This window comes from Solanum verrucosum, unplaced genomic scaffold (genome assembly GCF_900185275.1).
Source record: "Solanum verrucosum unplaced genomic scaffold, falcon-dt-bn FXZP01000121.1, whole genome shotgun sequence".
Taxonomy (NCBI): domain Eukaryota; kingdom Viridiplantae; phylum Streptophyta; class Magnoliopsida; order Solanales; family Solanaceae; genus Solanum; species Solanum verrucosum.
In genome coordinates, this window is record NW_026020509.1 from 152,140 (window position 1) to 174,850 (window position 22,711).

Here is a 22,711-nt window from a genome sequence, read left to right on the forward strand (position 1 = left end):
TAATGATATGCCAAATCAAATATGAAGAAATAAAAATGGATTAAAAGGTGACATATATAGAAAATTTATTATTATATTAATTGCTTATTAGTGATGTGCCAAAATCAAATATGAAAATAACAAAAATGGATAGAAATGTATTTTACTAGTATTGGAGAGGGGCAAACTATTATGGCTCAAAGGGCAGAATAGTCTTTCCTAATGTGAAAATGGCGGAAGTATTTAAACGGTTATGCAAGAAAGGACTTTGGCTTCCCCGTTAAAACAATATGAACAAAACAATCGCCATTTGCCTTCCTTATTAGCTTCATCAACTTGCTCCATTTTTTAACCCTAAAAAAACTCTTAATTCCTTGAAAAATAACTTGAAAAAACAGAGTGATTTATGGCAATGGAGTTGCAGCAAAGAGGATTTTCTCTGTTTTGGCAACAAACAATTGCTTTACTGAAGAAGAATTTCTTGTTGTCAATGAGAAGCAAAAGAGCCACATTTCTTCAGTTGTTCTCTTCGTTGTTCTTCTTAGGCCTTTTATTTGGAATCCAAAAAGGTATGGATTTTCGTTCTAAACATCCTTCCACCATCCGTGCAGTCAATGATCCTCAGCCTCTTACGAATCCTCCGATACCGCCGTGTGAACACAAGTTCTTTATTAAACATCCGTGTTATGACTTTGTGTGGAGTGGAAGTGGTAACCAAAGAATTCAATCCATTGTTTCTGGAATTTTGGCTAATAATCCAGGTCGACCTATTCCTTCTACCAAGGTATAATTTTTAATTCGATGTTTTCCGTTTACAGCAGCCCGTTGATTTTGCACCTTCTAACATCTCGAGTTTAAAATTATCCTCTGGCTTTTGCCATCACGATTTTTCTCTTCCTGTAAACCCCTTTTATAGATTTGTGGCTTAGATATGAATGGATAAAATGATCAAGTGTTTAATTTACAGTCAAAATTGATATAAAAGAAAAACAATTTACACCATACATGAAGTGTGTTGAGTTTAAATCACTTCATTGTGAGATGGGAATTTAGTCTCTGTATATGGTCTTGGATAATTCTCACCTCACGAGCTAGTTTTTTGGGACTGAGTTAGGCTCAAGGTCCATTTCTTATGGTAGCATTAGAGTCAGACCCATCCCAATTCTTGGTTGACCGGATGTTGGTCCCCATATGTTATTGTCCACACTCCTGGTGGCAGGTTTGGGTATGCCGGGAGGGGCAGGGTGTTAAGTTTGTCCCACCACAATTGTGGGATAGGGATTTTTGGACAAGTCTTACCACATGAGCTAACTTTTGGGGTTGAGTTAGGCCAAGATCCCATTTCTTATCAAAGTGTTCCAGCTAGTGTATGTGAGTGGGTGGAGGGTCGGGGAGAGTGGTCATATGTGTAGTCAACCTTCACATTGCATTTCTGCAAAGAGGCTATTATCACGCTCATGATCTAGAGAGGTCACCGAAGGAGAAACTCTACCATTGTGTTGTTTTCTTTCTTTTTACTTACTGTCTACCTATAATTCTGTCTTCGATCTCATTAAGGTGGACTAAAGACCAAGCCAATATCAATTAAAAATAAGAAAACTCATTACAACTAGGAAATTGAACAAATGTTTTCTCATTACACTATTTTAACTGATAAAGTCTCTGTGTCGACCCTATTTTATAATCCTTCTTCCTTAAGTAATGGAGCACAATGTAAGTGTTATTTCCAGCTCAGTAAAATTCATTTTGTTTTCAATCATAAAAGATATTATGGCAGGCGTTGCAGTTTGTCAAGACAATCTATTTTCAATTTAAATACAAGCATGGACAGCGTAGAATTTGATTAAGGGGATTCATGGTCTTGGAATGAATAAAGCCAAATCATTGTTCTTTTGCTTTATCAATTTAAGAATGAGATACAAGTTGGTAGCTCTTTGATCTTCAAATTGTTCATTGGGTATGTGGCTGCCACTAATGTTTTTATTTTTCAGGTCAAGTCATTTGGCACAAAAGATGATTTGAACAATTGGCTTCTCAGTGATCCAATGCGTACCCCTGGAGTTTTGCATTTTGTGGAACGAAATGCCACAGTTATAAGTTATGGTGTAGTAACAAATACTTCTACATATATTCAAGTTCCAAGGGCATCTGAAGATCCAACATTCAAATTCCAACTTCCCCTTCAACTAGCTGCATCAAGAGAAATTGCGAGGTCATTGCTTGGAGGTAGTATAAGATAGCAGTTTTCCTTTATAATGATCATTAATAAATTCCAGATACAATTTTATCAAAATAAAACATCGCATCCTGCCTTCACAGATTCAAAGTTCAGCTGGAATGTTGGTCTCAAGGAATTTGCGCGTCCTGCATTACAAGATCCTGAAGCTGGAGACTCATTTCAAGATTCTTCATTTGGAACTATTTTCAGTCCAATATTCTTCTATGCAGTATCTATGTTCGGTTTCGTATTCCAGATTAGCACAATGGTTCTCGAGAAGGAGCTCAAACTTCGCCAGGTAATAACCCGTATTTGTGAGAGTCTTGGATTTTTATATTCAACCTTTTCCTGATTTCCAATTTGATACACAGGCAATGACTGTGATGGGACTTTTTGATTCTGCTTATTGGTGTTCGTGGCTTCTATGGGAGGGAATTATGACATTCCTTTCATCACTCCTCATAGTTCTTTTTGGAATGATGTTTCAGCTTCACCTTTTCTTGAAAAACAGCTTTTTGATTGTTCTACTTCTGTTCTTTCTTTTCCAATTGAACATGGTGAGTTCCTTCTGATTACAGAGATACCATATATGACTAGTTTAGCCACCATTGCAGTATATCAGGACTGAAAGCCTTTTGCATCTTGATGTGCTAGGTTGGTTTTGCTTTCTTAATATCAAACTTCATCCGCAAGTCCGCTTCAACTACCTCTGCTAGCTTTGCCATATTTGTAATTGGTTGTGGGACTCAGGCAAGTCAATTCTCAGATCTAAACTTCCAAAACTTATAAATGGATCTTATAACACATTTTTAATTCTCTTGCAGGCATTTGCAGGGGGGCTCTATGGTGACACAGATCATAAAACCAGATATAGAAGAATACTTTGGTCCTTCTTTCCGCCCAATCCCTTTTCAGGAGGTCTATATCTGTTATTATCTGCAGTAGAACATGGCGGGATCAGCTGGAGTAGGCTATCCCCATGTGACGATTCATCCTGCTATTCAATGGTACAGTAGAGTTTTAATTTTAATTTCTCTTTTTTAGTTTTTAGGAAAATAATCTTTCAACTTTTGATCTTTTTTGAAGTTTAATTCTCCATGTCTCCAATTTCCAAGATGATAAGAGATCCTAAAAAATTGTTTCTCTGCTTTATCTCTTGTGTATGCATGTTAAAACTTATCACCCTCTTTCTTCTTTCTATAATCAAGTTGTTTGATCATTTCCTGAACTATTTTGCCTTGCTAGCTCCATTACTATCGATGGCTCATCGCAACGTTCTTCCTGTGGCTTGTTTTGGCTATCTACCTTGACAATATCCTACCGAACTCAGCAGGTGTAAGAAAGCCCTTTTATTATTTTCTGAAACCTGGATATTGGACAGGAAGAGGTGAAGAAAAGTTTAAAGGTACTACAGAATTTTTGACTTATTAGTCTTATTTCCTCAGTATTTTTATTGACATCCTTCAGTAACCAGGCTTTATATTCTTTTAAAATTCAGAAAATTCCCTATGTTGTGGTTCTGGTTCTGCGCCTCCAAATGACAGTTTTTCGCAAGATGATGAAGATGTTCTTGATGAGGAAAACAAGGTGAAACAACAAGTGAAGGAAGGCAATGTTGATCCAAATGTTGTTGTGCAACTACATGACCTTTATAAGATGTATTCTCGGACAATAAACTTTAGTTGCCATTCTTGTTGCCTTCTCTGTTGCTACTGTAGATGCAAGATTAAGAAACCCTTTAAGGCTGTCCAGGTGAATATTCCTACGCTCCTTTGCTTGTTAGTAGTATTTGGCTGAATTGAATGAGAAAATTAGTATTTCTTTATCCTAGCAATAAATCATCTGATATTGGACTTCCACAGTTGACTTAGTTGATTGATAGTTGATTTTTGTGCATCTCTTTCTAGTAAGATGGCTTGACCCTTGACGTGATATAAGATGCACATTTTTTCGAGTTTTATCATTTAGCATCTGCACTTGAAATAAGTGAAGGCATCATCCACATGGTTTTCATCAAGCATATCTGCAGTCTGCTTCCCTGCAGGCTACAATATTAAGACAGCAAAAACATTGGCAAATTTCTCAATTTTCATCATTGCACTCATTGAAATATGCGTTGCAATGAAAGTGGCACTTTTTATTCAGGGACTCTGGTTAAATCTTGAGAAGGATCAATTGTTCTGTCTCCTCGGACCAAATGGAGCTGGAAAAACAACTGTAATTAGTTGCTTGACTGGTATAATACCGGTCACTCGGGGAAATGGTAATAGCTTTTCTTTTAAAAGTTCCAAGTTTAGACCATGTTCTCTTTTGATTGAGCATGAATTGCTTAACTTATATATGTTGATTTCTGACAGCACTAATCTATGGAAACTCTGTTCGAAGTTCGGTTGGTATCTCCAACATAAGAAAGCTGATTGGAGTTTGCTCACAGGTAGCGATTTGAGTATTCTAACAAGTTCTGCACTCTTTCTTGGCTTGGTTTTTCTTCCATTGACTTTGTGTGGCCATACTTCAGTTTGACACACTTTGGGATGCATTATCTGGACAAGAGCACCTTGAACTTTTTGCCACCATCAAAGGCTTATCCCCAACATCAAAAAGATCAGTAAGTATATCTGAAACCGTCCTTACTCCTTGGGGTAAAAGAATGTGAAACGATTAAATATATCCAAATATTTGTGACTTCACTGGCCTATATTCATGTCATATATGTTTGCATCCTAAATAGATTGCCACAATTGTTCATTGACTCTTTGATTGAACAACTGGCTATTGCATATGACTTCACACTAAAAACTTTGCGATTTACTTGAATGGCAGGAAGCTAAAAAATTGTTGGCTGATGTGAAGCTTGATGATGTCGCCAAAGTGAGAGCAGGAAGCTACAGTGGTGGAATGAAACGTCGCCTCAGTTTAGGAATAGCATTGATTGGAGATCCGAAAGTTCTCTTTTTAGATGAACCAGTACGCAATTTTTAGAAGCTTTAATCTAGTATAATCAATGTTCAATTTGTTTCTTCAATCCTGAGGTAAATTCATGCAACTTGTAGACAACAGGTATGGATCCTATAACTCGGAGACATATCTGGAGTGTAATTGAGGCTGCAAAGCAAGGGCGTTCTATTATTCTAACGACACATTCTATGGAGGAAGCTGATATTTTATCAGATCGCATTGGAATTATGGCAAGGGGTAGACTTCGTTGCATTGGAACATCAACCTTGCTGAAGTCTCGATTCGGAGCTGGATTTATAGCTAAAATTAGCTTCAGTAAAGTTGCTAATGATGTAAATGCCATGGAAAATACGATAGACAGCAAGCATCACGAGGCTGTCAAAGAGTTCTTCAGACAGGTGCTTTCTAGTAATTAAGCTTTTAAAAATTCTATTCAATGTATAAACAAGTGTTCTTGCCTGAATTAATTGGTTTTACAGCGTATAGATGTCACACCAAAAGATGAAGATAAATCCTTCTTGACTTTCATCATCCCTCATGAGAAGGAGAAGCTACTCGAAGTAAGTACCTCGACAAGGTTGCTTTAAGAAAACGTAACATGTATTTCGATCACTCAATACTATGTGTCCTGATATTATTTGCACATTTGTATCAGAATTTCTTTGCAGAGCTAGACAACAGAAAAACGGAGTTTGGCATATTAAATATCCAAATTGGTCTTTCAACGCTCGAAGAAGTGTTCTTGAATATTGCAAAGAAGGCAGAGCTAGAAGTGGCTGCATCAGAGGAAACTATCAAGCCACTGATTTTACCATCAGGAACTACACTTCAAGTAGGTGCACCACTTTGGAATTATATTTATGTTACGGATTTATCTCATATACACTGACCGTATAAATTTCTTTTTACACTATCGGAAGTTTTCACTTATCCACTAAACAAGAAAGATGAAAAACAAACTCTATTGATTTGCATTACAATTGCAATATAGGTACCTGTAGGATCAAAGTATGTGGAGATCCCAGGCACAATTTCCGTGGAGAATCCTCGAGGACTTATGGTTGAGGTTTATTGGGAGCAGGATGATCATGGCAATCTCTGCATTTCAGGCCATTCAGATGAAACTCCAGTTCCACCTAATCTTCAAATATCAACTTCCCGTTTAGTTACTGCCAAGCCAAGAGTGTAAGATTGAGAACAGTGACCAGTTTTTAAAGTATTTATTTCTGTTTTTATTTTTTTCTCAAGAACATATGTTGTAGATGAAGATTTTAAATGTACTTTTAAAATCTTAGATAGTAATTGCGCAAACATTTTTTGTTTTTTTCTCAATTGTCTCGTGTATTGTGTTAGATCATCATTCATCGTGTCTAAAACAGTAGAAGAATTTTGATCAGCTGGGAGAAATGTGAGGTTTTTTGTTGTTACTGATCTAGTACAAGTAAATAGAAGTGTAGGATAGAAGACTTGTGCTTAATTCCTATTTTAACAATTCAATTTAAAATGAAATATAATGGTATTCATGATTCAATGTGATATCATAGGGAGAATTTTGTGTCAAGTTTTACCATCACTGAAGTGATAACTATAGCAAGTAAAGCTTAGGCTGGGAACAGAGCCACTGTTGTAGTTACCAGTTTGGCAAAATTCAGTTGTTTTGATATGTACGGCTAAAGAATATGCAATTTTCACCCGAAAGTGACTCAGTGGTTTGAACTTGAGACTTTCAAATTGGAGATCTCAACTTCGAAACCCCTTGTCACCAAAAGCAATGAATTTGCCTTCTGGGTCGAACTGGTCGCACCAGGCTTGCCTAGTGTGGATTTCTCTCTTGTGTGGTTTGTGAGCTATTGCATAGGAGCAGAGTTCTACCCTTAGTGCACCACAGGTTTCCCTTTTGTCATAAAAAAAGAAGAACATGCAAATTTCTAAGAAATCTAAGATGGGGTGTTGTAGATCATTGTTCTAATCACTAATACAAGGTGTGTTTTGAACTTGTTCTGTCCTCACGTCATGACATATTGGTTAACTTTTACTTCTCACATTGAGCATTTCAATGTCAACAATATTTCTTTCGACCATTTAATGTTTTGAAAGAAATATTTGTATATAACCAATTTAATTTTCCAACACTATCATTTTAGCTATCCAAAGAAAATAAATGAAAAGTATAACAGCAACAAAAATGTAATATAATTTGGGTGTGAATGAATAGTATATACGCCTTCAAATCAAAGCTTCTGCTTGAAATTAAAGTTCTAATTGTGTTTTCTGTTTCATAAACAGACCCCGATTAGCGGACTTGAAAGACCATTATTTGCAAATCAAGTCAAACAAATGTGCTCAAAATTCAAAAACAAGAAGAAAAAAAAAACACGAAACAACATGTAATAATAAGCCAGGATCATGATAGGTTAATCATGAAAAAAATTTCGGACAGCAAGATTAAAACACATACATTCCACGCATTTTTAGTTTAAAATCATAGGATTCAAAAGTCGTTCTACTATTTTATGCTCCGTGCCAAAAATGGCAAACATCTAGAGTATATAATGTAATATACATATAGTTTTCATTATTTTTAATCCGTGGCTATAGTTTCACGAAATTTTGCTATTCGGTTTCCTAATTATATAATTCGGTTCCTGATTGTATAAATCCAGAATTTGTATAATTCGGTTCCTGACTGTATAAATTTAGAATTTGTATATGCTTACCCTAGCTATTTGTATACGATTTATGAAAAATTTATAATAAATTACCCCATTTGTATATTGGCAAGCAAAATATACAAACACAGTTTTGAAAAAATCTTAAATGTATAAATACAGAATTTGTATATGCTTACCATGCTTGTATATTCGCAAGTGAATTATACAAATTGTAACCTCCATTTGTGTATAACTTGTTTGTACATTTGTAATTGAAATATACAAACCGAAGCCTCTATAACACACGAAACTATAGTTATTAATATAATTATCAAAACTATAGTTATAAAGCCTTATCCTTATCATGTATATTACCTTTGTTATTTCTCATTAGATTTGTGAATTTTGACCAAAAGAGCGTCGAATTCGCCAACTCAGCCCGTCAGCAATGTGCATCAACGGTAAGGAATTGTTCAAAATTTGAAAACCCAAATTGAAAGTCTGTATTGGGCCCACAAGATGGGCCCAACCCAAAGAGCCGTTCCAATATTCCCAACTTTTTTTTTCCCATTATTTCCGACTTTTGATTTGATTTTGAAGCAGTTCCTACCTTTCCCGCTCAGACGCTGAATATAAAGCAACAATTTCCTCAGTTTCCCAATCATCCATCTTCACTTACCAAATTCTCTCGTCTATTGAAACCCTAGAATTCATCATGGACGATTCTGCTAAAGATCAATCCTCTGTTTCTGGTATTCGCTCTGTTAATTTCTATGTGCTTTTTACGGCAAAATCTATGATTGATTATATATATCTGTATGTATATGTGTGTGAATGAGTTTTTCATTTGCAGCAAAGGCTAAGCAATCATCATCAGCAAAGCTTCTGCGGTATCCGTTGCGATCGACCTCTAAATCGAAGGAGGAGAAGTTGCCTCTGACTGATTCCTCCAACTCTTCTGCTTCTGCGAGGTTTTTAATCTCTGTAAATCTGCAATTTCTTCATTTAGATATCTGATATATGTATGTGCTGATTAGATTATACGTAAGATGAATTTTGGATTGAAATTGCTTTGTATGCAGATAAATAATTGAGTGGAATTTTTTTCTGGTCTTTTACTGTTTCGTTCGGGTTCAACAATTAGGATATAACTTATTATATGGTACTGATTGGAAATAGAAAAAATTCAATGAATTTGCAGATAGAACCTTCTTCCATATGAAATGAGGTGAAATCTTATTGATCCAATGATCATTGTTGGCTGTTTGACCTATTATATTATTCAGTGAGGAGTTTTCAACCTTAAATCACTTGCTTTGTGAAGCTTTCGTTTTTATGGGTTGGAAGAATTTTTTCTGACCTGTATGTGGCTTACAGAATCAGTAGAAGCTTCATCTCTGAGCGAAATTTGAATGACAGTGTGTGGTTGAAATTTTTAGTTTTCTGTTTATATTGATACGGGCTATTCTCTGCTTACTTCTCATTGGATTTTGGCTAGTTGTGATGTATTAACTCACCTTTTACTTTTAGTTGTGAAGTTTTTGCATTTCATTTTAGGGACTTGAACATAAAGAGTTTCACTTCTTGTGGCCATTTTTGGTACTTGTAAGTTGTAACAAGAAATAAGTCATAATTTTTAAGAGCCACAGCCAATAACTTCTAAACATAGTGAACTAATGAGAGCTACTTCAGACAGAGGCTGTCAAAGATGCAACTTCCTCCAAGTCTTCTTATTTTATTTCAATTGCTAAGCCTTGTCCCCTAATTCTGCACTAACATCAATCTCTGCTTCATTTGTCTTTCAGGGTAAGACCTGCATCAAGTGTCAGTAAGAGTGTTGCTGCTCTTCCCCTCTCTGGGAAGGAAAAATCAGCGAAGCCTCCAAGAAGGCTGTCTGTTCCCTCCAAGTCAATTGCCAGCCCTGCTTCTAGACCACTTGGCATTATAACCAAGGAACCAAAGAAAATAGGGAAACCCATTTCCGAGACTAGAGCAAAGAGATCTCCTAGTAACCAAGGAAAATCGGATACACCACAATCAAATGTTTCAAATTCCTCAAATAGAAAGAAATATGACCTTATATCCTCAGCTTCCTATTGGTTATCACAGATTAAGCTTTCTGAATCTACTGCTAAGCATTCAATTTCCCTGGGCTTTTTCAAACTTGCTTTGGAGGCTGGCTCTGAGGTATGATACTGTATCTTCTCCCACATGAATTTAAACACTTCATTGAAGAAATAGTGAGCTCATTGAAATATTACTATGACACCTTCCTTTAGTTGATCTGCCTTTCAACCACAGTAAAATCTCTGAAGATTTTGTAGTGACTTAGTGCTATAGATTTCAATATTCTATTATTCGCTCGCTTCCTTCGTTTAGCAAAGACTATATTTTTAAGATTAAATTATTGATTTCAGTTAATAAGATCATTGCTCGGCTCCATTGCAATGCGGGTTACAAAATCTCAGTTTCAGAAACAACTTGGCTCTTGTAGCTGGTAAATCGAACCAATATGATCGGAAGTATTTGACTCTTTTTTGCTAACATTTCAGCCTCTTCAGCGTCTGAGAGATGAGCTGAAATCTTATGTGCAACGGCATACCCTTGTTGAACTTGAGGAGCCTGTGAAACAATTGTTTGATAGCTATAACATCCTCCAAAATTCTGAGCAGTTGCAAGTTTCCGAGACTTGTTCTCATGTGCCTAAAGATGGGTCAGGTTCATCTGATAGTGATGTTCATAGCTCTTCTTCTGTCGCGAACACTGAGAGACTGCAAACCAAAGTCTTGAACAAAGACTCTACTAAAGCTGCACAAGTGAAAGAACCAACCAAGCAGAAGCCTTCAAAGATTGGAAGCACTCCTAGGACCCGGAATTCTGTAAACAAAATTGCTGCAGCTGCGAAATCTATATCACCCAAAACTGGAGGTCGTACCACAAAAGAGAAACTTGAAAAACCTGTTAAGCCAGAACCAAATAAGGATAAGGTGAAAAGACAGGGAAAGATATCTGCTCAAGGAGAAGGTAGTTAAAGAGTGTACCTTCTTAGGTTAAAAATCACTCAGCTGAGTTAAAAGTTAGTTAATTGTATTTTTATTTCACAGTGCCTGTCGATGCCTGCATTTCAGAGAAAGTCCTCGAAGAAGATAAAGAAAATCTGGTAAGGGGCAAAATATGGTTTTTCATTTTGATGAGTTGTATTTCTACCTTTTTATCACATTTTGGTTGTACTGACTGCTATAAATTACTTACAGGATGCTCCACAAACAGAAGTGATTAGCACCTAAAGTTTTTGGCAGGAAGCTTTTCTTTTTAAAATCATATCAGAGGCCAAGGTGGAAGTATTTGAATCTGGAGTGTGCATTCCAATATTGGATTTGGTGTGTTTCATTTGTTTATTCTTAATTTTTAAAAGAAAAATTACCGAACCATCATACAGTTGTGTCTAGTCTGTTCGTATTGGAATTCATGCAAGACGTACAGTGTGTTCTTGTTTACTCAACGGCTTCTATGCTCTTGCAGTTGAATATTACTTGGAAGTAATTATACCTGCGGTATATACATTGTGATATTATCATCTGGATTACAGTATATTGAATGAGCTTTTGATTTAAGATCGCAGTGACATCCTGGGGCATCTTTGATTCCTTTAGTTCGAGTTATTTTTCCTCCAAATTGTGTTTTTCATCTTTGTAACAAATAGCATGAAATCAACGGAAGGTTGTTTGAATTTGTCTGGTTCTTAATCCTACTACCCAGCATCCTCAAGTGCGGTCTAGCAGTCTAGTGCGGTGTGTTTGCATCGTTACATGCATATATCTTTTATTCTTGCTATATATAGTACTATATTAGTAGGCATAATACATATATTGGACAAATTTTAATTTTGACCTCCAACTTTCATAGTGCACAAACATACACTTTAACTATCCAACTTTTAAATAAATAAACACGCAATTTTTGTAGTCAAAGAGCATGAAATGCAAACGCTCCAATGTGTATTAGTGAGTCACTCAATGACTACCAACTAATTAAACATTTTACACGTCGATTTTAGAAATTAAAAAAAATCAAAATTAATTTTAATTTATATACAAGAATCAAAATTAATTCCTCCTAATCTTTTCCTTTTCTTCATCATGTTTTTTAATCCTCTTTTGTAATCCCGAAATAGCAATTCTAGCGTGTTCAGTACAATCAAGTTCACACCACCTAAAAAACTTGCATCCAACATGTTTAAGAAGAACAAATTCACTATCAAAATTGAATCTTGAGAACTAAAATTTAAACCAAAAAAAAAGATGTCTTAAATTGAACCATACCCGACCATCTTCACATCCAAGAAACCAACGACCTGGATTGCTTGCAGACCAAGAAACTTCATTATAGCTCTTTTTCCACAATGACAAAAAAAATATAGAAGTCATTTGCACTAAATATGAGTAGAAATCATTCTAAAGAGAGGAAAAAATCTTGGGTTGAAAGAGGAGGAAAAAAATGAGATTTTGATTTGGAAATATAAAGATATATATAAAAGGGATTCATTAAGGATAGAGTTGTCATTTCAGCAATTTTTTTTACTGTTGTGGGCCTTGAAAATTACTCCTAACGCGCGCAAAATAAGTGCACATCACGCGTTTTGCCAACTAGGACTCGCGTGTTTATTTATTAAAAAATTGGATAGTCAAAGTGTTTGTTTGTGCACTATGAAAATTAGAGGTCAAAATTAAAATTTGAAGCCAAGTTTAAAGTCCAATATATGTATTATGCCATATTAGTATATTACTACTTTTCTGGGAAAATGCATAAGTACCCCCCCAGCCTATGCCCAAAATCCCTGAGACACACCTAACCTTTACTAAGGTCCTATTACCCCCCCGAACTTAATTTTTAGTTAATTGTTTACCACTTTTCGGCTTACGTGGCAATATAAACCAAATAGGTTGAAAGCTTTGTTCAACACGCGCCGGGCCCCACTTTTTCAACTTTCTAAAAAGTAGCTTTTACACTTTCCAAAATTTCAAAAAGCTATCCTATTATTTATAATCAACTTTGTTAATATATTTTTAGTTAGTTTATAGATTTCAATGTTTATATATTTTATTTCAAATTTGGGCATGTAAAATTTTGTAAATATTATATATATAATTTTATTTTATTTATAGATAAAAAAATTATTTATAATCTACTTTGTTAATATATTTTTAGTTAGTTTATAGTTTTCAATGTTTATATATTTTATTTTAAATTTAGGCTTGTAAAATTTTGTAAATATTATATATATAATTTTATTTTATTTATAGATAAAAAAATATTACTTATAATCTACTTTGTGAATATATTTTTAGTTAGTTTATAGCTTTCAATGTTTATATATTTTATTTCAAATTTGGGCTTGTAAAATTTTGTAAATATTATATATATAATTTTATTTTATTTATAGATAAAAAATATTATAACTTTGTTAATATATTTTTAGTTAGTTTATATATTTTATTTGAAATTTGGGTTTGTAAAATTTTGTAAATATTATATATATATATATATTTATTTTTATTTTTTTTTATTTATTTTTTTTATTTTGAAATTGCCATCATCAAGGTTTGTCACCCGATGTCAGGGGTCTGGCTAGACCCACGTCTTTCCCATTCACTCAATATAATTTTATTTTATTTATAGATTAAAAAATATTATAACTTTGTTAATATATTTTTAGTTAGTTTATATATTTTATTTGAAATTTGGGTTTGTAAAATTTTGTAAATATTATATATATATATATATATATATTTATTTATTTTTTATTTTTTTTTATTTTTTTATTTTGAAATTGCCATCATCAAGGTTTGTCACCCGATGTCAGGGGTCTGGCTAGACCCACGTCTTTCCCATTCACTCAATATAATTTTATTTTATTTATAGATTAAAAAATATTATAACTTTGTTAATATATTTTTAGTTAGTTTATAGTTTTCAATGTTTATATATTTTATTTCAAAAATATATATTTTGTACTCATGTGAATTTTACCGTCTTTACGAAAATTTCTATTCATTTAACGTTTCTTAAGTTTAGCTTATCACACAGGTAGGTGAAAATATATTTGATCTCTTTTTCAAACACCGTTAAGTTGTAAAAAACCGAAAAAAACCGAAAGAACCGACTAAAACCGAAACCAAAAAAACTGACTTTGCGTGGTTTGATTTGATATTTAGATTTAATAAACCGACATAATTGGTTTAGATTTTTTTTAATGAAAAATCAAACCAAACCGACCTATGTACACCCCTACTTCTAAGTCATCAAGAATCGTGATTGAGTTCAAAGGTTAGTTTTTTCTTGATTTTATTTTGTTAGCTTTTCGAAGAAATTAGGAGCAATTTAAGTTATGATAATGGAGGTTTTTTTTCCAAACATGAAGAACAATAATAAAGAAGAAGACAATTGAGTTAATATTTATTTTTTCCAAGTTTATTTTAACACATGACCAATTTTTATTGGTCAGTGCTGTCTAAAAGCTGCACCCACGCGCCTAACATAGGTGAAATCACGGACTCAGCCACGTAGGCCGAAAAGTGGTAAACAATTAACTAAAAAATAAGTTCGGGGGGTAATAGGACCTTAGTAAAGGCTAGGTGTGTCTCAGGAATTTTGGGCATAGGCTGGGGGGTACTTATGCATTTTCCCCTACTTTTCTATTTGCTAAAAGAAATATCAACTCCATGGACAAGTGAATTATGTATGATTCATCTCTCCTATTGTGAAATGCAGACTGAAAAGACCACTATGACAATTATTATTTTGTTGTCATTTTCTTGCGACCTTCTCTGAACAACTTTTTTGAGAAGGCTTCTATAGATGAACATGCAAAGGATCATTGTTGATACCTACAAAATAGAACGATCTGCATATCTATCGAAATCAGCTTGTCTACTTCATTAGTATATGTTGTTGTAGTACTATGACAAATTACGCCTATGATTTCCCATAACACAAAATGGCCCAATAAAGTTCACAACATAAAATAACTCTTTATTTTTTCAAGATTTAAGCCAGTATAATCATTGTGTATATATACACTTGAGTATACACAAGTGTATATATACACAAATGATGGCTACAAACGGTTACGGCTAAGGAGAGCCTTACTTTTATTAACCCCCTGGATAAAAATGTTAAAGATCCTGATCCACCAGTGTTACTCCATTCAGATCCACTTAGAACTACTCAAAATTTCAAGGTATAGCAAAATAAGTACATGAAAACCAATTCCCATGCGTATGGGAAGTTCCTTGCATTTCTAAACCAAAACACACATCCATATTTTACAGAAGGTTGTCAATGCAATGCAGCAAATGACAATTAGGCAATAGAACCTAACCAGAATACTAGGATCAAACAAATGAGTTCCATTAAAATAAAATTTCAATCCATAAATATAACATAGCTGAGCCGTGGTGCTCTTCATCTGAGGTCTGCAAGGACATCTTTCGTCTATACAATCAGTCAGCAGTCCAGCTCTGCTCCACAATTTCTCTCACTCTGCGATTGTACTCCCTTTTATTCTCACTGAACATCCGAGCTGCTTCCGAGTTTGCAGGTGAGTTGGGGTTTGGATCACACAGCAATGACTGCAAATAATAAGAGTGTCAGTCATTCGCAAACAAGAAACCCATAGTTTTCTTTTCTTATAAAAGTACAAAAAAAGCCATAGTTTTATTCAAGCCTTCAAATTCCTCTGCATGTACATGTCCCCACTAGGATATGTAAACAGCTCAGCTTAATTTACGGATAATCCATGGCCACTATCATCCTGTCTCCTTCGCATTTAACCAGTAAGGAACAGTCCAAATTAATCAACAAATTCCAAGTAGGAACTAGGATCTTTATGGGCAAATGTAGGTCTAGCAACAGCACCATTTTCTTGCTACAGTACAGCAGAGTTAACATGCTTAAAACTAAGGAGCTGAAAGCCTTAAGTCATACTCATCACTTAAGGTTATTAAGCAATAATTGCTTGACATAAAGCTTCCCTCAAGAATCCAGCAAAGCAGGAGGATAGTATGTCTAGCGTCTTACCATGTAATAACATTTCTACTTCTGCTTGGGAATCTATGTCTTGAATTGTATACATTAAGACATAAGTCTAATACCCGTTTTACTCGGCCAAGTTCAACTTCAAACTAGTCAACATCCTAATCTACACAGATCAATCATCTCATTATTGGATGTACTCGTAATAAAACAATGTATATTCAAGCACCGACAATCTACACAATTCTATGTTTTTTCTCTTCTTTTTTGGGTGGATGGTGGGTGGTGCCAGGGAATCTTGTTAAGTCAAGCACCAGAAGTTAGGGGATTGAGTAAACATCTTCATGCAGAATATAACTTGAAGTCTTGAACCTGATCATAACTTGCACGACATTTATTTACGATCATAGTAGTGATTGACACAGATACGAGCATAATCTTGAGTTAAGGTTAACCAAACATACCGTTTCTCTCCATGATCCAGCAGCTGTAGCAATCGACAAGTAAGCCGGAACTTGCACGACTGCTAACTACCACTCTCACTCGGTACTGGGAGAATTAACACAGTTGAGTTGTCACACCCCCTTAACTACGTATTAAAGGAAGCAAAATACACCTAGGGTTCTTCTTACAATAGCTAAGGAAGGGAAGTTGGTCTTTTTTTTTAAACTGGTACAAGGGAAGTTGGTCTCTGTTTATAGAGAAGCTTCAAGCCAATAATTAATTGGGTCCCCCACCACAATTCAACTAGATGATTAGGCTTTATATGTATGTTTTATTTACAACTTGGGTCATGCCACTAAACTTTTCCATGTAGCGGTTGGTGTTCCTCTTCAAAGTCTCAGTTGGTTTTAAATGTCTATTACTAATCACTAAGTTTAAAAGTTGAGAGAAATCAGCAAACTCTCATACTCCATGGAGCACTTCTGACCTTTCATCTTTTCGTGCCACTTGTCAACTCAATAGAGAGACTGGTACACTCCAGTGTAGTCAATGAAACAACCCTCTCATTCTATCTCCGCAATGCCAATTATCAATACATGGAGAGTCTACACTCCAAATTGATAACACATGGAGGGGGAAGTACTTGACCATGAGATAATATTTTATCTGAGGCAAAATGGTCTGGTGGACCCTTATACTTGTATCAGTTTGTATTCTGAATCCTTCTACTTACCCTTTTGTCATCTGGACCCTTGAACTCAATTAAAATGAGACTTTTAAGTCCCTCCAACCATGTGTGTAGCTCACTCTCCTTTTTATAATTGACATGTCATATCCACGTTAGATATATTAATGCCACATCATAATTATTTCATAACTATTTTTAAAAATTATTAACCAAAATTATTTAATAAAATGTAAAATAATAACATTTTAATTTATTATTGGCATTTCTAATTCTCCCTATTTTCACTATTTCACAACCAAAAGAAAGCCATCGCCGGCGTCGTCGCCATTTTTACCGGCGAAATCACATATACTTTCTCCCTCACCCGTCTTCATCTCCGCCACACACCATCACTATTTTTCTTTCCTCCTCCAACATCCACAGTAGCAACAACCTAAGCCACCCCACAACCAAATCTGGCCACCGCACAACCAGATCTGGCCAAACTTTTCGTAATCCAACGCTGACTACTATTTTCACACCCCAAATTGCTTACAAATACAATTTCACACCAACCTCTGCTGTGAAACACGTCGAAATCCACCCAAAATTCGCCTGAAATTTTCTTGGGTTATCGAAACCAGTTGAAAAAGACAAGTTTAAGGGATTAGAAGGAGACGATTGCTGTGAAAGATTGAAAATGGGGAAGAATAGGAAGTCTTCATCTAATTTCATAAAAATATTCAACAATTACTTTTCACCATTCAAAACTACCAGATCTTGACACTTTACCCTAGAAAAATGAAAAAAACGACAAATCAAGAACAATGTTGACAACAAAAGAGGTCAAGATTCTCATTAGACATATTTCTTCCGACAACTATGTTTATCCCATCAATTTTTTTGCACGATTTCATTTTTAATTTGGGGGAAGAGAAAACGAAAAAGAAAAAAGAGAAAAAGAAATTGTAAAGGAGCGAGGAAAGGGAGAAAGAGAAAAATGGAGGTCTAGGTGGGAAGAACAAAGTGATGGTTGAAGAGGAAAAAAGAAACGTGGATGGGTGGGGGAAGAAGAAAGAAGTGAAACATTTATTTTTAATTTTGTTTTCTCTTTTTATTCTAATTTTCTTTTTCTTTTAATTATTTTTAATTTAAATTCTTATGTCTCTACGCTCCTTTTGCGCGTGGAATCACGTATTTATTCCAGCTCATTAATCAAGTTGCCACATAAGCCTGATCAACAGTCAGAGGGGCTTAAAAGTCTCATTTTAATTGAGTTTAAGGGTCCAGATGACAAAGGGGTAAGTAGAAGAGTTCATAATACAAACTGATACAAGTATAAGGGTCCATCAGACCATTTCGCCTTTATCTGATTGAGTCTTTGGACCATGACAACCTTAATAGACAATCTAGAAATAGAAACCATGCTCTAGGCAAAAATGCTTGAGAAACAACAGTCTTCTCATAGATTCCCAGACTAAAACATTCTTTTAGCTTCACTCGATGTGATTCCTTAACAATTGCTTCATCATCATAAAGAAACAGAAATGCGCAATACGAAATGCAAATGTAACTACGTAGCTTAAAACTAAAACAGCAGGAAGACAAGATGTCACAAGGATGATATCTCCAACTTTATAGAATGAGGAACAAGAAACTACTACTTTGCAACACATATTTTCATTTAATGATGCTTTCAATCATTAGATTTAACAGTAAAACTCAGGATTAAGACATGGATAACTGAAAGAACGTGACGTTAAAAAATCAATTACAGCTCTATACCTGAATGGATGTAAGTATAGCAGCAACATCATAAATTGGACTCCATTGATTCTGAAGAATATCCAAACATATACTTCCATCCGCATAAACTGGAAAAAACAAAAGGAAAATTTCAGACTTAAAATTGACTGTTCCTATCCACTGACTTAACAAATAAAAATCAAATCTTGAACTCCAACTTACTATTAGGATGAAACATTCGAGAAACAAACCGCACGGTGGGTGGCTTATTGGGGTAATCCTCAGAGAATTGAAGAGTCAACTTGAACGTACCTGATGTTCTCAAATAGTATAGTTACAACCAAACTAGTTAATTCATACCAAAACTAAGGCAATTTGAAAAAAGAAATCATAATATGTCAAAAGAAAAGGATGGCAAAGGTAACCAAAGCCACATGAAGCACTTGCTAACACCAACAACCTTAACTTTGGGCAGAGAGTACTGCACTGACAAGAGATGACAATACAAAAGTGACATGGAAAAGCCATGACTGGAAATGCTTGGACTGGGAGATCAAAGAAAGGATTCAGGCATTTCCAAAACTAGAATATGCATCACCTCTTTGGGATGATTCATAACATTTCATCACTACTTTTTCGTTAGGCAGGAATGTCCAGGGAGGGGACGAGGGGTGAGACTCTCCAAAATGATTATTCAGAATTTCAAATCACAGAAAAGAGAGACTGAGATGATTAAAACAGAAGTGAATTGTACAGACAACAACGCATAAACAGTGGATGTGCACCAACTACAATGCTTTAAGCCAACATTCTTCTGCCACACTGCACTAACGACCAAATGCAAGGATAACTCACCACCATCCCAAGGAGTGTCATCAGGACTGCAGGTAACACCAAAACGAAGAGAAACGAGAAAGTAATTATTCAAACCATACGAAAACAACTTCCCCAAAAAGACATAAAACACATATTTGGCGTATTTTAATTACACAACTCACCCAAATATCACGGCATTCCAAAGCATAATGTTGTTGTCTTGAGGTGCGCCACTAATACCAGCAGGAGGGTCCTGCTGCAACCTCTTGAAATCCCTCATCAACCTCTTTCTAGCTGGAGTCGACATTGTAACCACCTGCTAATTCACATGGTCAAATTAATCTATCTATCTATTCTACACTACCTTAAAAGCATGAACTCCCTCATACTTGAATGTTAAATTACTATCATACTCTCAACTAAAAACACCCAATTTAGTATTCTTCTATATTTATAAGTTATATTTATCTATATTATATTAAAAGTAGACATGTTTTCATATTAAAGGGTTGTGACTTTTCTAATAAGGCACAATTAACACCTATTCATACTACCATTTGTTGGCTCTACATTGTGGGGTTTCCTCTCATTTTTAAACCATGAATTTCTACTCTTCTTCTTTAAAATCTCAATTGTAATTTGCAACCGTTGGTATCACACTAGCAAAGGTTGGTGAACTTTGTTTGTCAAAAGAATCAATCTTTGCTGACAAACCCGTTTACCATTTCTATGTACTTAAATTTCCAACAAAAAGGGAACATCAATAACTACTAAACACTTATAGTCATACTTCAAACACCCAAAATCTCTTTCCAACACCCATTGTTTTTCCTGTAAATTGCAGCTCTATAAAATCAAGTGGGGATGGGAAAAGGAGGTACAATCAGAGTGAAAAAACATTATTACTTTTTTGTATATTATTTCAAATTTTTTTATTTTTTGTTGTGGCCTTGATGGCCATACTTTTTTGTATATTATTTATTTTTTAATATGTAATTTTTTATGTCCCATCATAAAATGACGTGGAATTCCACACGTAGGCAATTGTATTACACACACACTGAGAAGATGAGAAAAGGGTCTAAAAAGTAGAGTTTTGTTGAGTTTAGGTGTTCATTTGGCAAAGTAGTAAGTAGGAGGGTTCAACTGACAAACGGAGCCAATTACAAGAGACTCCCAGGTCATTCCGCCTTAATTTCATTTGTTATTTCTTCTTTATCAACTTGCTATCCTTGTAATATTTTGATTTACTCTTTTTTGAATTATTCATGGATTCAACTCAAATGGTGGTTTTTGCTTGTTCATTTTTTTTTTATGACAAGAAAAACCCGCAGCCGCTACCCTTTGGGTGCGCACAGGTTAAAACCGCCGCTCCTATGCAATAGCTCACAAACAACATAGGAGAGGTAACCCGCACTAGGCAAGCCCGGTGCGACGAGCTCGACCCAGAAGGCAAACCCCTTGCTTTCGCTGGCAAGGGGTTTCGAACTTGAGACCTCCAACATGAAAGTCCCAAGCCCAAACCACTTGGCCACCCCGAAGGGTTGGTTTTTGCTTGTTTATCCACTCACTTTCATGATCCAACGATATTAGAAGAAGGTACCAAACCTTTTCTCCCCAAAGAAACCATTTCTGTGATGACGTTAGTGCTTTACGATGACAATAAATATCAGTCCAATAGGCTAATCATTCATCAATCCGCACTTGTATTTTTCTCCTACAGTTTTCATCACATTTATATCATTCTAAAATATTAATACTTATTAGCATGAGATACACGCACAATATACATATTCGAGTACTAGTTAATAAGAAAAGAGGGAAAAGGAGTAATCATCTAGGTAACAAACCCAACAAAAGAGAACTACTATTGAGCTTTTTCTGTTTGCCCTTTATTTTATTTAATGACCCGGAAAATCTGTCTAGAGCCAACCCTTTGTGCCAACCAGACACTTTGAAACTTGGGGATGATGATCCCAGCCCTCTACCCTCCTCCACTTAAATACTGCACTTTAATTCGCTTGGTGCACGGTTCAAACTTATGACCTAAGTCAAAATTTTCAGTTCTAAACACCACTTGAGGATCAAAAGTATGTAAAAGTTGTTTATATCACTCAACACAAAGTCATCCTGGTATAAATCAAGTTCTCAGTTTGTTAATTCATGATCCAATTCTAATCAGCTCACTTAAGTTACAAAGCTCAAATTCCACCTCAACAAATAACAATAATCAACTGTAGCACACGGTAATTAGGACTCGCACATACAATTCCCCTTATATAACACTATTTACTGAAGATAAAAAACTTCTCTCTAATTGTCCCAAAAGCACAATCGCATATAATTCTTAAACACTCTCCAAACTAAATTAGAATTATCCGATTTTAGCGGTATCGCTTTTAACAAAAAAAATCAGTTCCTATCCAGTTTCCTTGAACTCTAAAGATCCATCGGAAATTGAAGATAGAAAATCAAAGGACTTACCGATACGGAGGAAACAAGGCGGTGAGGTAGGGTTCAGAGCTATGGTCCTGTGCTTTGTGTTCTCTCGTAGCTACCCCTGGAGTTCGCAAAGCGAAGGAGAGAGAAGGATAAAGAGAGAGCGGAATAATATATGTATAGTGTATTATTGCGTGATGAGCTTTGAGTTGGTCCCAATTTAGCCGGCCCTACGTGTACTAGTATGTCATTCGTTGTATTTGGCTTTGCATCTCAACCATGTATGGTTTTACATTTAATTGTGCGATTTGCCTCCGTGACATTAATTAATTCTTTAAGAAAGCGGAATATATTTATAATTTAAATTTGTGTTACGAAAAATTTATTTACTCTGAGGGATAGAAAATTATAGACCGGCACAAATTAAGGGCAAATGATCCACCATTATGTTAAGTTATACTCTACGTCATTTGACGTGATGATATTTGATTAGATAAGAATATAAAATAATTATCGTATTTATGAGATGTATTTGATTTAAGTATGAATAAAGACAAATTTGACATAATATAAATTCTAAGCACAAAATTAGGACATAAAAGAAAGATTTTTAAAATTTATTAATTAATTATCTCATCAAGGTTTTTTGAAGAAAAAAATGAATTATTATTTTTTTGGATAAATTGGAAAGGAAATGTGACGCATAAAATGAAACAATATGAAAATATATACTCCCTCTATCCCTAATTACTTTTCTAT

The 22,711-nt window shown here is 34.9% G+C and overlaps 3 protein-coding genes across 4 annotated transcripts; 2 read left to right on the forward strand and 1 right to left on the reverse strand.

Annotated features, from left to right (window-relative positions):
- Positions 1-362: 362 nt before the first annotated feature.
- LOC125809742 (ABC transporter A family member 11-like) lies at positions 363-6,447 on the forward strand. The gene is made up of 16 exons (XM_049489339.1): positions 363-763; positions 1,971-2,205; positions 2,299-2,495; positions 2,569-2,754; positions 2,852-2,947; positions 3,022-3,204; positions 3,443-3,602; positions 3,696-3,949; positions 4,343-4,460; positions 4,555-4,631; positions 4,716-4,805; positions 5,021-5,164; positions 5,251-5,553; positions 5,635-5,715; positions 5,811-5,987; positions 6,147-6,447. The coding sequence occupies exons 1-16, from the start codon at positions 386-388 to the stop codon at positions 6,342-6,344; spliced, it is 2,877 nt and encodes a 958-aa protein (XP_049345296.1). The 5' UTR covers positions 363-385; the 3' UTR covers positions 6,345-6,447.
- A 2,074-nt stretch (positions 6,448-8,521) lies between these two features.
- Positions 8,522-11,422, forward strand: LOC125809623 (uncharacterized). The gene is made up of 6 exons (XM_049489219.1): positions 8,522-8,558; positions 8,660-8,777; positions 9,612-9,993; positions 10,359-10,830; positions 10,911-10,966; positions 11,061-11,422. The coding sequence occupies exons 1-6, from the start codon at positions 8,522-8,524 to the stop codon at positions 11,091-11,093; spliced, it is 1,098 nt and encodes a 365-aa protein (XP_049345176.1). The 3' UTR covers positions 11,094-11,422.
- A 3,639-nt stretch (positions 11,423-15,061) lies between these two features.
- On the reverse strand, positions 15,062-22,178 carry LOC125809577 (ubiquitin-conjugating enzyme E2 2). 2 transcript variants are annotated; one of them, XM_049489160.1, is made up of 6 exons: positions 21,998-22,178; positions 19,696-19,829; positions 19,553-19,578; positions 18,920-19,009; positions 18,737-18,825; positions 15,062-15,437 (listed from the first exon to the last, which is right to left on the reverse strand). In XM_049489160.1, the coding sequence occupies exons 2-6, from the start codon at positions 19,818-19,820 to the stop codon at positions 15,309-15,311; spliced, it is 459 nt and encodes a 152-aa protein (XP_049345117.1). In that variant the 5' UTR covers positions 19,821-19,829; positions 21,998-22,178; the 3' UTR covers positions 15,062-15,308. The 2 variants fall into 2 exon arrangements, with proteins under 2 accessions (XP_049345117.1, XP_049345118.1); XM_049489161.1 differs by having other exon boundaries at positions 19,696-19,820; positions 21,997-22,109.
- Between the last annotated feature and the right edge of the window lie 533 nt (positions 22,179-22,711).